The sequence below is a fragment of the Podarcis liolepis genome (genome assembly GCF_965112155.1).
Source record: "Podarcis liolepis genome assembly, chromosome: 1".
Taxonomy (NCBI): Eukaryota; Metazoa; Chordata; class Lepidosauria; order Squamata; family Lacertidae; genus Podarcis; species Podarcis liolepis.
The window spans coordinates 135,415,661-135,432,400 of NC_139554.1; the positions used below are offsets into that span (position 1 = coordinate 135,415,661).

Below are 16,740 nucleotides of genomic sequence, written 5' to 3' on the forward strand. Positions count from 1 at the left end.
TGGCAAAATATTGTTCGTGATTTTGGTGCGCTTTGGCAGGAATCTAAAAGTCACCTAGTCTAAGGAAAAATCCCCCACATCTAATTATTTGCTAAGTTGGTATAATTGAAATACAATATTCTCAAAATGGCATCTCTCTTGCTACACCACCTCAGACCTCTATATTGAGTGATAACCCCACGTTAGTCATACTCTGAGTAGATCAATTACATTCAATAGACTTAAGTACCTTAAGTGTTGATTATCAGCAGATGCTCTCTGAGTGTGGCTTATGAGGCAGTGCAAGCCCCAACTGGTGGGGTTTCACATAGCAGTAGCAGGGCCACCCCTACACCTGCAGTGCTGCTCTGTACAGCAACCAGGGATGAGAGGGGGGGGCAGGATTATCCAAGCTGGAATAGTGATGAGGTCTGCAGATGGCAGCTCAGACCTTCCCTGCCTCTGGGACACTGTTTTTATTCAGTGGGCAGAAGGGGAAGCTCTGCACATGACTCTGGAGCTACTCTGGTGGTGGCAGCCTGCAAGATGCCAGCCGAACAGAGCGAAAGGACATCTGCTCAATCTCAGTGCCCCCCAGCTCAGCCCAAGGAGGATTTGGAATGCTCTGCCCATTGTATGTGGCCCGCTGTATTTAATAAAATGGTAAATATGCAGGAACAATATTCGTGATGTGACTCTTGTTATTTTTAATGTTTCACTTTGAGGATTTCCTGGTTTCTTTTGCAGGGGACAGCTGGCACTTGAGAAAGATTGACTGGTGCTATGAAGCTGGGGATGCGTTAAGTGAGGAAGTAAAAAAGCTAATTTTTTACATTCATTTTTTACATTCATTTACATAAGTATTCCTTTTGATATTACTTCTATAGGACTTTGTAAATACTGTATAAAGGTTATAGCTCCTGTGAACATACTTGTTAGTCCAAAATACATGTGCAACTGTAGCCCCATTATTTAACCCATTACTACTTCAATACTTTTAGTGCCCTTTACAAATTGGAAATCAGTTATTTAAAAATGGCATCGATATTCTGCTCTAGGCAGATAGGGTATACTGCTTACATTCCCCTCCCTTCTTTTTCTTTATTTTTTCTTGTGTGAGCTTTGGTTAGGTGCACTCCTTTCTTTTGTACACAGGTGGGTAATACCGTTACTGGGACAACCAAAGGGTCACCAAAAACGTGGCAAACTTTCAGGCTTTCTAGAACTCTTTGTCAGGCAAAATATTACATAGAGCAGGATGTAGTGCAAGAAGGAAAACTGAAATGAAAAGAAAAGTAGGAAATGTAAGTTATATTTTGTAACCATGAAATCAGCAATTAGACTTGATTCCAAGATGGAAATTGCAGGTTAAGTTAGCCCCTCTCAAAAGTAATGAGTAGTATTAACCATTAAGTGATACTACCATATATGACTTCAATTGACTATTTTACCTAATACAGCAGGCTTCCTCAACCTCAGCCCTCCAGATGTTTTTGGCCTACAACTCCCATGATCCCTAGCTAGCAGGACCAGTGGTCAGGGATGATGGGAATTGTAGTCTCACAACATCTGGAGGGCCGAGGTTGAGGAAGCCTGTGATACGGCATCCAAAATCAATCCCTGGCTTTCCCAAGACAAAGGCTACAATGTTTCTCATTACTTCTGCCATCTTCTTACCCAGGAATCTGTGTATTTTCTTTAAGATGTGGGTCGGATCTGGAATACAAGTCAGACTGTGATTTCTCAGACCATGGGAAAGGGTTTATTCCCGAGCCATAGGACGGCTGTGTGGGACCTAGCCTGCAATTTCCATCATGGAACTGAGTACATGTTGACCTCACAGCAAGAGCATCTAGTCAGTGGGTGGGGAACAGAACCTGGCAGTGACCTGGATGCTCAGCTTTCTTACCTCCAGCAGGCCCACCTGTTAAGATACCAGACACCACCCTGAGTCAGGTGGCCCAGTCTACCTTTGCAATGCAGCTTGAGTTGTAGCCACTCTGTAAAGAGAAATCCTAGCCAATCCAAGCAGGACTTGAAGTCCCTGACAATCAGCTGATTGGCACTGACTTTGAAACCTCACTTTTGACAAGAATCAGCTCCACTCAGGATCTCGGATTGGAATTTCCTGAGAGGAACTAATCCCAGAGGGGTTTGCATTTGGTGCCCTTTTTTCTCATAGGTGTATTGTTCTAACCAAAGACTTGTAGCGATAGTATTAATAAAATAATACAGAAATTACACCTGTGATATAAGCCAACATCTATTTTGTAAGAGAGAGAAGATACCAGACACCCCAACAAGCACTATAAATGCGTGCCCCACTTCCCAAAGAACAATCAGGAACACATTTTAAGGGTCCCAGTTATTCCTTTGCAGCCATGTTGGTACACCTGAGTCGTTGGGGGGTGGGGGGGAGGCAGGCTTGGGGCAGAGGATTTCCCATTGCTGAAACAAACTTTGGAGGGTTTTCCCCCTTATGGATAAAACATTGCTATCTTCTGCGTTTTCTGTATTCTCTTACATGTTTACTTTTGATTCCTCAGGCTGCCACACTAAAGGAACTGAATATCTGCAGTGGGGATATACTGAATGTTGCTGAGGGGAAGCTTCCGCCAAAGGTGAAATAACATTTTTTGTATTAAAGTGTAGTATTTAGGAAGCTGGCCTTTCAGTTTCAGCATAGCAGTGACAACAGCATGCTGAAGTAATGTGATCAGTTTTCCCAGAGAAAACCTGGTAGTTAAATCTGAAAAAAATATGCTTATTTTCAATAAAGGCTGGGGGGGAGACGACTGTGTGCCATCCTAACGCTCCATCCATCAACCTGGGGCAGGGCATTGGGATTTATCTGCAAATCATAGACTACTGAGCACTCTGCATTGTTTTTGTTTAATCCTTTATTCAGAAGTATTACAATTAGTATCTGTTCTAAAGCCCACACTTTTTGTTTCTTTGTGGCAGTAAATTATAGAATGTTTTTCATTAATTCCCAAAGGGGTTCCTGAAAGTGTCTGTCTGGTGGTACAAAGCCTTCTCTCAGTCAAGGCACAAAAGGAACAGGCAAGACCAAGGAAACCCTGTCTGCAAAAAAATGGAAGCTCTGGAACTGTCCACATCTGGAGGTAAGTTATAAGTCCCCAAGCAATACACAGAAACAAACAAACAAAAACAAAAACTAAATATATTTTCAGCCCTGGAAGTAGCTATTTAGCCATCCCCGTATCACCATATCAGCAAGAGTTTGTATTTGAATTATTATTATTATTATTAATTATTTTTTGAAGTTCAGTGTAAATAATTTCTTGGACCAGACACTTGCTTAAAAAGAAAGGGGAAGCCCTTGTAAGCCAGTGAGATAGGGCTACAGTGGTGCCTCGCAAGACGAAATTAATTCGTTCCGCAAGTTTTTTCTTCTTGCGAGTTTTTCGTCTTGCGAAGCACGGTTTCCCATAGGAATGCATTGAAAATCAATTAATGCGTTCCTAGGGAAACCGCCTTCAGACCAGGTCCGGGGACAGTCTGTCCCCGGACCTCTTCTGAAGGCTGGGGGGGGGGGACAAGGGCTTTTCTTCCCACCCCCAGCATTTTAAAAAACCCCGGGACAGCGGAGGACTTCTCCGCTGTCCGGGGCGATTTAAAAGCCCCTGGGAAGGCAGGCAGGGGGGACAAAGACTTTCGCCCCCCGCCCGCCTTCAGAAGGTGTTCCCGCCCCGCCGCCTGGCTTCGGAGGCAGGTGTTCCCGCCCCGCCGCCCGGCTTCGGAGCATCGTTCCGAAGCCCGGCGGCGGCGGGAGGAGGCGTTCCCACCCCACCGCCCGGCTTCGGAGGAGGTCCGAGGACAGTGGGGAAGACGCGCTGCGCTTCCCCGCTGTCCCGGATATTTCCCTATGGGCTGTCGTCTTGCGAAACAAGCCCATAGGGAAATTCGTCTTGCGAAGCGCCTCCAAAACGGAAAACCCTTTCGTCTAGCGGGTTTTCCGTCTTGCGAGGCATTCGTCTTGCGAGGTACCACTGTATTTATTTCTCTTTTAATTAGGTGAGGGAGAGCACAGAGCTTGGAGCTCCATTTTAGTTTAGTATTGATAACACAATTCATGTTTTACTAATTGTGTAACTGAAGAACTCTAAATTTCATTAAACTCTGACTCTTGATGTTCTTTAAAGATACACCAACATTTCTACAAAGTGAAGTTGACCTATGTTATGTGGGTGATATAGAGATCTCAGGAGACGCTTTCCTGGAAGACCTAAAAATGCAGGTTAGATATTACATTTTGTTAAGCGAAGACAAATCTACTCATTAAGTAAGATCTATTAATATATATTTTTTATTTCCTTTCCTCTGTCTCCAGTATGTTCTGATATGGCATTTGCTTAGATGCCATTTTCAGTGGTAAGTACAACCAGGGACTTTTGAGACACTTCCTAATATCCACTTCTAGCAGTTTGTCATCTGTTTCATGTGTCCTTAGCTGCAAGACTCATGCGACACTTTCATCAGAATTGCAATTTCTGTATGTGAATGCAGAAGATGCAGTATCGCAGGAACCACTCTGCATTTTGACCCGAGTTCCTTTATTAATGGTTTTTGTGTATGTGTCCTTCGTGTGTGGGGTGTAAGAGGTTGGTGGTAATATTTGTGAAATTGTCAGTTTTAACTAACGGGAAACTTTTAGGTGAGGTGAAACATGAGCATAAACAGTTGCTTCATAATGAATCAGGCCATTGCTCCATCTAGTCCAGAACTGCCTTCTGCAACTGACAGCAGCTTTCTAAGATCTCAGACAGTGCTTTTCCTCAATTTTGCTATCTGAAACCCTTTTTAATAGGTTTAATCCTGGACACCTTCCCAAGGTCTTTTGCGGGCTCTACCACTAAGTTCCTGAACAGTAATCGAATTCTTAAAGGGGGCAAAACAAGACATACAACTTTCATTGAGATTTCACTGCATTGACAAGGAAAATTGACTGTAGCCCAGTTAAGACATGGTTTAATACAAACTATGTTTTAATATGAATGAGTTTTTCTCCAATCAAATCATAAATGTTAAAAAGTTCTGATCTTGGCTTATCACTATAAATTGTTTGGAGAACAGAAACCATAAGCCCCGTTTGGACAACAGATTCTGGCTTGTGGCATGGCAGGAGGGGCATTGCCCAAACCCCAGTTTGTGACTAGTTTCGTCCAAACAAACAAAGCCATGTTCAGATGAAACAAGCCATGAGCCAGTTTTAGGCAACACAACAAGTCAAGACTCCGGTTTCTTTTTCTGCAGTGTAGCAGGAGCAGGGGAGAAATGCTGTAGAAACTTTTGAGCAGCCTGCAATGGCCTGCTACTCATTTACATTAAACTACATATCATGTAATGTGACAGGTGAACCAGTCCTGTGTTACATCCCAGAGACAACAGTTGTTTGGTGAGACTAGTGTGGATTAGTAAAGGAGCCTCTATGAGAGCCTCTACACACAGATGATTGGGGGAGGGTTTTAGACTAGCACACCTTCCTCTGTCTTTCCTTGTAACTAGAATGTAACATGAAAGCCAGTTGTGTACCGAAGTTTCCATGCTCAAATAAGGATTGTTCCACCTGATTCTGGTGTTAAGCTTTATGCATAAAAATAGAGTGGGTATAAGTCTGAGATCTGCTCCCAGTAACACTGCATATAGAGGTTGCAGTGTGGGGAATTATCTTTTGAAGATTTTATGTGATGTAGATTTTAACAGAAAATTAAAAATTCCTAGGACCCTCTGCAACATTGCATTTCAATAATATTGGGGGAAATAGTAAAGTTATTAAAAGAAATGTGATGTGGTGGTTAAAAATTATGCTTACATTTGTAGTCCTGCAAGTTAGAAAATGACTAGTTTTCTGAGCTTAAACTAACATTTATTCTAAAATTGCTAGCAAAGTGCTTTTCTTTTCAGGTGATGACTTTGCCATTCTCTGAAGAGTTTAGTATTTCACTACCTGAGTTTCTCCGAGTTTGGACAATGGAAAATAAGTGCCCTTGCAGGCTTTTACGAAACAATAAGCAGCAACTCCAGTAGGTTTCTATGTATAACATTCAGTTAAATAAATGTTAATGCAATATATTTTTACCATTATTTTTAAGTATCACTGCAATCCTACACACTTAACTAAGAGTAAGTCGCTTTGAATTCGGTGGGATTATGATTCACATACTTTGAGGCTGAAATCCAGTTTCCTAAAAGAAAGTTTTCAGTGGGTTTTACTTTTCAGTAGGCAAATTGCTGTCCTGCAAGCATTCATTCAGTTGTTCTTTACTATCGTAAGCAATTAAAACACACTAAGCATCATTGATTGTGGCCTAGACCTCTTTTTGATTAATTCTTTTCAGGAAGGTAATCTGTTCTGTCTGTATAAATTAGGCAGAGGATTTCTAACTACCATGTGTATAATTGTTCTGGCAACAGTTAAATTGACAGTCTATGATATTTCAAAATCCAACTTCTAAATGTGGAACTTGTATTTTTAAAAAATTATTTATATCCTGCCTTTCCTATTCTGAATTTAAAATATTTACTATGTTTCTTTTTCAGTAAATTCAAACTAGGAAACAGAGTGGAAATTTGTATAGAGCCTTTACACAAGGAAGAGAATCTTGGGTAAGATATTCAGCCACAATTCATCAAAACAGGTTTTAGAAAACCTTGTAAAATATTTCTTTCAAATCCCAATTATTCTGAATTTTTCTTCTATAGTACTTTTTTTTAAAAAGAGTAGGGAATCTACGGATTCTCTGTGACATTAATGTAGACATATATTTTGAGAATGTTAATTGCATTGTGTATGTTTCTTATTACAGACCAAAGGATTTGCTTCTGCGAGTGCAGATGGGCATACCAGGGGAAAGAGATTATTACCATCCTGTGGATTTGGTATGGGATATCTCCAAAGAGTGTACAGCATGTGCATTGAGACAAATAATTGCTTCATACTACTCATTACCAGCGGAGCAAATTGAAATTGCTAAATATTCTCCTGAGAAGTTTGAATGGATACCAATATGTAGTTGGGTAAGCTAAGAGATGCCAGAGACATGGAGCAATATTGTCAACAAGTCTTTGAATTGACATTTCACATTATCTAAATAAAAGATCCTGTGTAACAATGACATTTAACACAGGAAGGGTTGAAAGAGAGAGAAACAGGATAAGTTCTTTTAATATTGTTCTTACCTGTTCTTTGTGCTGACTGACACTACTGTACTTACTTAAATGTAATGTGCCATCGAATTTAATGTGTACCCTAAATTTTGCAACGTAATTTGTCAAAAACAGGTGCACATTCTATTCTTTCTTCCATCTGATCCCTCTTCCCTTCTCTCTGGTTGGGAAGGGAAAAGAAGGAAGAAAAGGAAGAAGGAGAGCAGCTGCGATCTGGGCTGGAGAGGGAGAGATGAAGGGGGAGAGAAGAAGGAAGGGAGCAGAGTAGTGCAGTGTGTAAGGACTGCCACTACTGGGGTCAGGGAGCAGAGCACCAGGAAACGGCAAGCAAGGCACTCTAGGCACACACACTGGCAGACGCAGCCAGCTCCTCTTTGAATTGTTGTGTCATCCTCATCATGGTAATTAGTAGTAGTATAGGGGTTGTTTTCTTTTTTTAAGAAAGCAATAACGCACCAAAAAAGAGAGAGAAAAGATTCACAATGTAGGGGTAAAAAGTTAAGATTAGGTGATGGGAACAGTCAAGGAAAATTAACATACTGTATTTATTCGAATGTAATGTGCCATTGAATCTAATGCGCACCCTAATTTTCATAACGTAATTTGGCAAAAAAAGGGCGCCTTACATTCAAGTAAATATGGTAATTCACTGCCTTTTCTCTTTCCCTGCTTTACAGCTTTGGCACCACTTATTTTTTTTTTAAAAAAAAACAACAAAAAAAAACCCAGCTTTATTCTTGAGGTAATCTCATCCTGTCAGTGATAAGTGGGTGGCGCTGTGGTCTAAACCACTGAGTCTCTTGGGCTTGCCGATCAGAAAGTCGGCGGTTCGAATCCCCGTGACAGGGTGAGCTCCTGTTGCTCAGTTCCAGCTCCTGCCAACCTAGCAGTTCGAAAGCACGTCAAAGTGCAAGTACAGTGGTACCTTGGGTTAAGAACTTAATTCGTTCTGGAGGTCTGTTCTTAACCTGAAACTGTTCTTAACCTGAGGTACCACTTTAGCTAATGGGGCCTCCCGCTGCCGCCACACCGCCACCACATGATTTCTGTTCTCATCCTGAAGCAAAGTTCTTTACCCAAGGTACTATTTTTGGGTTAGCGGAGTCTGTAACCTGAAGCGTCTGTAACCCAAGGTACCACTGTAGATAAATAGGTACCGCTGCGGAGGGAAGGCAGCCGGCATTTTCATGCGCTCTGGTTTCCATCAAGGTGTTCCGTTGCACCAGAACTGGTTTAGTCATGCTGGCCACATGACCTGGAAAGCTGTCTGTGGACAAACGCCGGCTCCCTCGGCCTGAAAAGTGAGATGAGTGCCACACCCCATAGTCCCCTTTGACTGGACTTAATTGTCCAGGGGTCGTTTACCTTTTAGCTTACATTTTATTACATTTATGTTCTGCCCCTTTTCCAAGGAGCTTGAGGCAGAGAATGTGTTTTCATCTCAAAACAAAACTGTGCGGCAGGATAAAGACAGTGACTAGCCCAAGGTCAGCCTGTGAGCTTCAAGGCTAAATGGTATCTCCCTGAGTCTCATCAGTCCTAGTCTTAACAATCTAGCTGCTACACTACACTGGCTTTTAATGTGATGCTGTCATCATCATCCTCATGCAGCCAGTCATATTTGTGTATGTGCTAAGATTACAAGCCAAATGGGGAAAACCCCACTAAAATGGGAAGTGGCACATTTTACATGGGGGCAAAATGTATCTCCCCTCCCCCATTTGTATGTGTTAAAATTACCTCCCCCCCCCTCTCTCTCTCTCTCTCTCTCACACACACACACACACACACACAAGCGTGTGTGTGCTTAATATTTGAGACATGGAAAATGACAGTGGATGAGATCCAATGTGATGTGAATGGATTTCTGCTCATGAAGTGAGACTTGAGCTTCATCTCCTCTCCTCTGCTTCACCCCACATCCCCGAACCTGTTCCGGGGGGTTGGGCACCCCTCTGAAGCAGATTTTGGGGTGCCCAGTAGGCTGGAGGTGTGGAATAGAGAAACAAAATCCCATTGCACAAGGATTTTTGTTTTGCAAAATCTCAAGATGGAGAACGTAATCTATTTCTCGTGCTCCTAAGCAGGGAAGCATTTACACTTAGCAATAAATATTAATATTTATCCTCATAAGTTTATTGAGGACTTTTTTTTTTAGCAAATCCATATATCTTCACCCCTAATCAGTTTTTCTTTTTAAAATTTTAAATTACCTTTCAGTCGTAAAAACATGTTTTATTTTTTACCTGGGAATATAGGGAATATAAAATATTCTCACTCTCTGCACCAAAATCACAAGTAACCTCTGTTAGTTTATGATGCTTTTTACATGTTCTCATTTGCATTCAGACACAGCAAGTTTCAAAGCGAAAAAAGAAGAAGAAAGGTGACAGTTTACAATTAAGCCCCTACAACTTGAAGGATGGAGATATTATTGGTGTGAAGGTAAATAAACTGATTTATCAACAAAATTCCTCTCCTTAATTCCAAGTGATTTCTCCACCACCACCACTGCATCCCCAGATAACAGAGCCCACAAGTTTTAGCAGGTTTTCATGAACCACTGAAATAGGCTTCTCGGGGAGTACAAGTTGCTGCAGGCAAAGTTGGAAAAGATTCCACAATGTTAAATCTCCATACAATCCAGATTTAATAAGCTGTAAATTATACAATCTAGGTGAATGCATGCAGAAGTGTACAATGCTTTTGAGGCTCTAAATTATGTGCTTTTAAATTGTGTTTTGGTGTATCTTGCAGCCGTAGATAATGAGGCCAGTTCATTTATGGTAGCCTATCTTTTGTTCTACTTACGATTTGAGATTTTTCTTTTGGGAGATCTGGTTTTCCATCACTCCCCATTTCTGTCAGGGGCATTCCTATTCTGCTTATAACTTCTAGCTGTGTTAAGGGGTTTTGATCTGATAAAGCAGGATAGAAGTTTTATAAATAAGCTTTGTCCTCCTTTCCAACTGAGGAAAGTGCTTCGCAAGAATTTTATTTTGCATGAAGGTCATGTATTTCTACAAACACAAGAAAAAAGAATAGCAGTTTGATGTCATTAGTAAAAAATACCACTTGTAAAAATGTATCTGCCTTTATAAGGAGAGTACTATTAGGAATTGTTTTCACAATTTTTTCATTAATTTGCACAACAGAATCTCCTACTTGATGACAGTAAAGACTTCAGTACCATGAAAGATGACATTGGAAAACAAATGCAGAAGCAACTTGCTATGGAAAAAACAAGGTATATCTTAGTTTTTTATAGAATTTATACCATGCCTTTCTCTAGCAAGAAGCCCACATAAATTGTCTAAACATAGAAAGCTGTAAAATGAATCCAGTTGTGTCCTCAAATGTGGTGATTGGATTCTTTTATGTAGATTTGGAATTTGAATAGGCAATTGGAAAAGAGGCCTGTTAACAAAATGAAGAAGTCCTTGTTATATAGAAATGTTTCGCATTTCTGTTGAAAGGCCTCTGCACATACATCTGTTCTAGAACAATGTAACTCTGGTTGTTGTCTCACTCTTTCCAAAATATGTATTATTCCAGACAACAGCATGGTCTGGAAAAGATGTTAGGGTTACAAAGGATTATTGTAACGCATCTACTTGCTTGCATTGTTGGGCAGTGACCAGTTTGGCATCATGGAATATGCAGGGCTAGAAAACCACTCAGCTGCATTTCCATATGATGTTCAGTGAGTCAAATTAAAGATTTAATTACAACAAAGTATTATCTCAAAAGTTAGTAGGATGAATTATGATTTAGATTTTAATGCCATAAATTCAAGGGCTATTCAGTTGTACTTGTTTGCACGTTTGGTCTGCTGCAAGGTAATAAAATTGATTTTGAAAGAATGTGAATAATTGAAAAATGAAATTTTAAACCACCATATTATAGGATATGATCTAGTTAAAGTTAATCATAGCCACCATTAACTGAATGTGCTGGTCTATTTTTGTTTGAACTCTGGGTTTCTATGGCATCAACCGAAGAGCAGAACAGGCTGTTTTTATCCAACCCATTGATCTGTAGGGACCTTGCCTTTTTGGAAATGAACTCATTTATCCAGTATGATATGCTGGGATTCTGCCCAATTTCCTAATACAGGATTCAAGTTTATGTGTTTTACAGCACATTTAGGATACTAATTATATGCACTTCAGGGTTTGCATATTATAAATGTGCAATAAAGAAAAATCCTGCAAAAAGAATTTATTTGCAGTGGATTTCTATGATTCACCTCCCAGAGCAGTTCATCATTCCACATTTCTCCTCAGTAGAAATGCCCATCAAAATAGCCAGCAATTGCTGGGAGAGCTCAAGCTGTGGCCTGCCAGCCAGATCCTGCTACTCGCCCCTGCTTCAAGGAGCTTTGTGTTCCAGACTCAGGTCTGCCTGGCATATATTTCTAATACTTGATTGACTAACTTTAATAGTGTATCTGCTTTTTGTTTTCCAGTAGCCAGAAGCCTGACTGTGCGCAGAATGATCATTACTCTGGAAAAAAGATGGCTCAGATTCGTAAACCTGAAGCAGCACTCTCCATCAGTGTAGGGGTTTTCAGCTGACTCCCTGGGTCTGAACAAACCTTGTATCTTACTGAATAGAATGGAGTTGCCTCAGTTTGGCTAGCCAAGGAACAGTCTTCCTGGAGACAAGCACTCTATCCTATTGTGGAAAAGTGCTTTAATTCTATTATAGTTCAAGCACTTACTATCAGGGTGGGTATCTGCACTTTAATAATGAGAACATATACGAATATCTTAATCTTTCAGTGGTTGGTTGTAATAACCATGTGCTTTAATCTGATCCTATGCAGTATTATCACTGCAGTGATTGCTTTCCCCCTCATGGATTTATGTACGTGAAAATATTTATGAAAATGTAGCCTGAAAAGTTAACATGCGCAGTGAATTCAGAAGGAAACTTTTGCCACCCATGGGAGTGACTCTTCAGACAAAATATGAGAACTATTAGTTGAATTTAATGCACTCCCCTTTTCACATATTATGACTGGAAAATCTCTGAGCTGCAAAGCAGCCTATGGCAAAACAATTACGTGCTTAGAGAAATGCTAAATTTAAAATTTCAACACACACTTTTCTGTGCTGTAATTTGGACATTAACTCCAAACTTGATTAGCTACCAAGTAACTAGATCCAAGTTTATTTTGGGGGGATGCCAAAATTTACAGGGTTGGTCTAAAAAACAATATAACACGCAAAAAGAAATAGGTGTAGCCTATGGCTTGGATCCAAAGTTCCCACTGTTCAAGTGGAAGACCTGTGTGTGTGTGTGTGTGTGTGTGTGTGTGTGCGCGCGCGCGCGCTTGCATGCATGCATGCATGTGTGCACATATATGTATTGCATATCCCCCTGCCCCTTTGTTCTTGTTTACCATATATTTTGGCCTGGTTCAAAATACACCAGGCCAAACATCTCTCTATGCACATTGAGTGAAGTGAGATTATGTCTTTTTAACCCAACTCAGAAGGAATTCCTCTCCCACCTGATAACCACACGTGGGAGAAATGTTTGCCTATGGCTTAAATGCATACAGTGTAACATGGCATAATCTGGGACGTTCTTCTTCTTTCATACACCTTCCTGAAACATTGCCCACATATATCGACAGCTGCTATCCTAAAGGGTGGAATCGGTGTGTTGGGTGGACTGTGAGGACAATATACTCTTGCTCTTCTCCACGTATGAGAGAGAGAATGGAGGAAAATATGCTCTAAACCAGGCCTTTGTGGAAATAGATTTTTCTGCCAATATTCTGTGCAATCCTATATAAATAACACGGAGTTCAGAAATGTGGTGTACTACTGAAGTAAACAGAGATTTAAATAAATGGGGAAAGGGTACAAGTAAATATCAGGATGTTTGCTGACCTTTTTTGTATATCATTTCCTAAGAGGCACCCTGTATTTCTCATGTCAATGTATGTCTTTTGTTCATATAATTGCTGAAATGCCTGTTGGGAACCATATATCGTGAATGAACAGAATCCACCAGGATATAGGTGCATAGCATGTTTAACATTATAGAAACATTTCTCCAAGCGTCCCCCAGAATCATTTTTTAAATGATTTAGGAAAAAGCTAACTGTTCCAAAAAATGTTTTTGTCAATAGTCCTTCATAACTTATTTCCACAAGGTATTTGTCCCAATGCACACTGTACATTTTCACCCCACTATGAACTCTAGCAAACAATGGTCTAACCTTAAAAATTGGTATTTGAATACATATTTTGGAGAACAGGCCTGGGAAAGAAAGGCCACTGAGAGTGTAAATTGAAATTGAGATAGAGGTAACTGGGATTGGGCAGGAAGAGGCAGCTGTTTGTATAAGCAAACTTTGTTGTCATGGTTTCAGTTTACTGACTGATAGAACTATTAGCAAGTTATCCCTGTCCATTGGGTTTTCACATTTTGAAGACCATTTTGCTGTTTGCATTCTTAACTGAAATATAGATTTAAATTTATCACCTATCCAGACACTGTACTGACAGATGATTCTCCAGAACCAAGTATCTTAACTGACATAGTAAACGATCTAGTGTGTCGCAAGGCGGAAACACAAGTCATAGCATGCTGTATCAGAGGGTATAAATAAGTGTAATAAAGCTTGTACAATCACACCTGGGGGTGGGGAGGATCCTCCTTAATCCTTCATGGAGTGATCACTTGGGATTTGAGCAAATGCCGAATGTTCAGCATCTGTCCACCTGCTATGGAACAAAGAGGCACCCAAGATGTAGAAAAATTCTGCTAGTTGAGGAATCTGGGAATACTGCCTCATAAAGCAATCCCATGGGAGATTTTTTTAAAAAATTATGAAGTTATTTAATGAACATGAGACTCAGACACGTTTATATACAAAAAGGAACTATGTGCCTTTAATAAACTGTAATGCAGTAATGGCTGCAGGAAGCCAATACCAAGTTGCTTGTGAGGTTGGCTTGATTATTTTGTTATAAAATTATGGGACGTTCCACAATCGAACATTTTGTGAAAAGTGATACCTTTATAATGGAATGTCCAGGATTCCGCAGTTCTGGTTGTATTACAATGCAAGTAATTTTTTATAGTTAATTTTTAATAAGCCTGATTTTTCTTGTACTTGCAAAAGAAATAAAGAGCTTAAATGTTTTGTTTGTACTGTATTTATAATAAGGTATTTTATTTTTTATATTTTTAAATTGTTATGTCAAATCAAACACTACAAACAATAAACACAAATAAATATCAAAAACAAATATAGACAAAACCCCCTGACATACATTTACCGCAACTAATATTTCACCCACGTGACTTCCCTCTACCACAACTTTACATCCTTAAGCCGGTATTTTTTATTTTATTTTTATCATCATCATTCCCCAGCCAGCCACTCTGGGCAGCTTCCAGTACATATGAAAACATACTAAAACATACTAAAACATCAGACATATTTATCTCCTTGACATCTGATAGGAGGGCGTTCCACAGGGAGGGTGCCACTGCAGAGAAGGCCCTCTGCCTGATTCCCTGTAACCTCACTTCTCGCAGCGAGGGAACTGAATCCCAATTGGAAGGGATCTAAATGGTTCACATCCTCTAGGCTTGCCTGGAGTTGATCAGTAATCACATAATCGCCTTGCCCAGGAATGGAAGATTTGAGACTGGTCGATAGTCAGCCATAGTGGCCGGGTCCAAAGAGGGTTTTTTAAGAAGCAGTTTGATAACTGCTTCTTTAAGCGGGTCAGAAAAACTACCTCACAGACGGAAGGATTCACCACCCCACAGAGCCCTTTGCCCAACCCTGCCCAAGCCCCTTTTTATGAGCCAGGTGCTTTGTTTCAATAATAGATTAATAACTGCCTGTTTAGGTAAAGGTAAAGGGACCCCTGACCATTAGGTCCAGTCGTGACCGACTCTGGGGTTGCGGTGCTCATCTTGCTCTATAAGCCGAGGGAGCCGGCGTACAGCTTCCGGGTCATGTGGCCAGCATGACTGAGCCACTTCTGGCGAACCAGAGCAGCGTACGGAAACGCCGTTTACCTTCCCGCCAGAGCGGTATCTATTTATCTACTTGCACTTTGATGTGCTTTCGAACTGCTAGGTTGGCAGGAAACTGCCTTTTTAGGTTGAAACAATTTATTTGATAGTGAAGTATGTGCAAAAGAAACCATGAAAGGTTGGCAAAATCCAATTTTGAAGAAAATGTTAAAGTGCAAATGCACAATGTTAATATTACGTTGTGGTAAAGAGTATCCCAGCATCTCCTCGGAAGAGCCAGTGACTCGTGAAGAGTGGCTTCACACACTGTTCTAAAACAGAGGTGCTAACCCAACATTGCATGATAAACTGCTTTGTGGAATGGAAGGGGGTTTTAAAAGCAGCTTGATATGGCACATGGGTATGCTCAAAGATTATGAAAGCATGTTCAAAGAAAAGGAAAACATTCCAGTTAAGTTAGTGAAGACCCTCATAACCAAGAGCAGCCATGTTAAGTCAACGTTATTGCATCTATCTTGGGCTTCTGTAGAAATGTTTAGAATAACTGGTTCCTGCATTGCAGAGAGCTGGAGTAGATCAGCCCTTGAGCACTTCCAACTTTACAATTCTATGATGTACAGTTTTTGTACTGAACCTAAAAAATGGAGTGCACGCACATTGGCAACAGATTAGTACAGTCATACCTTGATTTTTGAACAGAGTGCATTCTGGAAGTCCGTTCCGACTTTCGAAACGTTCAGAAACCAAGGTGCAGGCGCACCAGAAACAATAGCGGAAGCTGCATTGGACATTCAGCTACCAAATTTTTTCCCGAAAACTGGAAAACTTCCAGGTTTCGATCGTTTGGGAGCCGAAACGTACGAGTACCAAGGCGTTCGACAACCAAGCTCTTTCTGCATCAACCAATAACATGGCCATCTTTTTACTTGGTTTCATTTCCACATACTCCAAAAGGTCAATTATTATTCTTGTAGATGACTTTTATATTCTTTTATATGTCCATCCGGTAAGAAGCCCGCCTGGTCTCTGCTGATTATTTTGTTTAGAATCTTTTTAAATCTATTAGCCATCACTCCAGCATAGATTTTATAGTCTGTATTCAACAGGGACATTGGTCTATAATTTTTCATGTCTGTCAACTCCACTCCCTGTTTCGGGATTTGAGTGATCAGTGCTTCTTTCCATGATTGTGGTATATCTTTCCCTCCCAGTATATTATTCATTATTCTTTGTAATAATATTAAGAAGAGTTTGGATTTGATATCCCGCTTTATCACTACCTGAAGGAGTCTCAAAGCGGCTAACATTCTCCTTTCCCTTCCTCCCCCACAACAAACACTCTGTGAGGTGAGTGGGGCTGAGAGACTTCAGAGAAGTGTGACTGGCTCAAGGTCACCCAGCAGCTGCAGGTGGAGGAGTTTAGGTTCACTGGATTACGAGACTACCGCTCTACTGGCTCTCATATAGGGAGGATTACTTCTTCCAGGTTCTTATAGTACATTAATGTGATTCTGTCAAGACCTGGCGATTTGCCACTCTTCATATTTTTTTTATTAC

General features: G+C 40.6%; 1 protein-coding gene and 1 long non-coding RNA gene across 7 annotated transcripts in view; one reads left to right on the top strand and one right to left on the bottom strand.

The window, feature by feature from the left end:
- Positions 1-14,348, top strand: part of USP40 (ubiquitin specific peptidase 40) — a 44,723-nt gene extending 30,375 nt beyond the window's left edge. For 4 of the 6 annotated variants that reach the window (XM_083472062.1, XM_083472065.1, XM_083472063.1 and 1 more), the window contains 10 exons: positions 727-791; positions 2,526-2,600; positions 2,978-3,104; positions 4,146-4,240; positions 5,908-6,026; positions 6,544-6,609; positions 6,810-7,020; positions 9,520-9,615; positions 10,326-10,417; positions 11,639-14,348. In XM_083472062.1, the coding sequence (XP_083328188.1) occupies positions 727-791; positions 2,526-2,600; positions 2,978-3,104; positions 4,146-4,240; positions 5,908-6,026; positions 6,544-6,609; positions 6,810-7,020; positions 9,520-9,615; positions 10,326-10,417; positions 11,639-11,747 (1,055 nt within the window). In that variant the 3' untranslated portion in view covers positions 11,748-14,348. Of the gene's footprint in view, positions 1-726; positions 792-2,525; positions 2,601-2,977; positions 3,105-4,145; positions 4,241-4,333; positions 4,375-5,907; positions 6,027-6,543; positions 6,610-6,809; positions 7,021-9,519; positions 9,616-10,325; positions 10,418-11,638 lie in introns of all 6 variants that reach the window. The other 2 variants (XR_014518578.1, XM_083472066.1) reach the window with 2 other exon arrangements.
- LOC310693665 lies at positions 7,597-9,513 on the bottom strand. The gene is made up of 2 exons (XR_014519292.1): positions 8,952-9,513; positions 7,597-8,910 (listed from the first exon to the last, which is right to left on the bottom strand). It is a non-coding gene; the product is annotated as an uncharacterized lncRNA (long non-coding RNA).
- Positions 14,349-16,740: the final 2,392 nt, after the last annotated feature.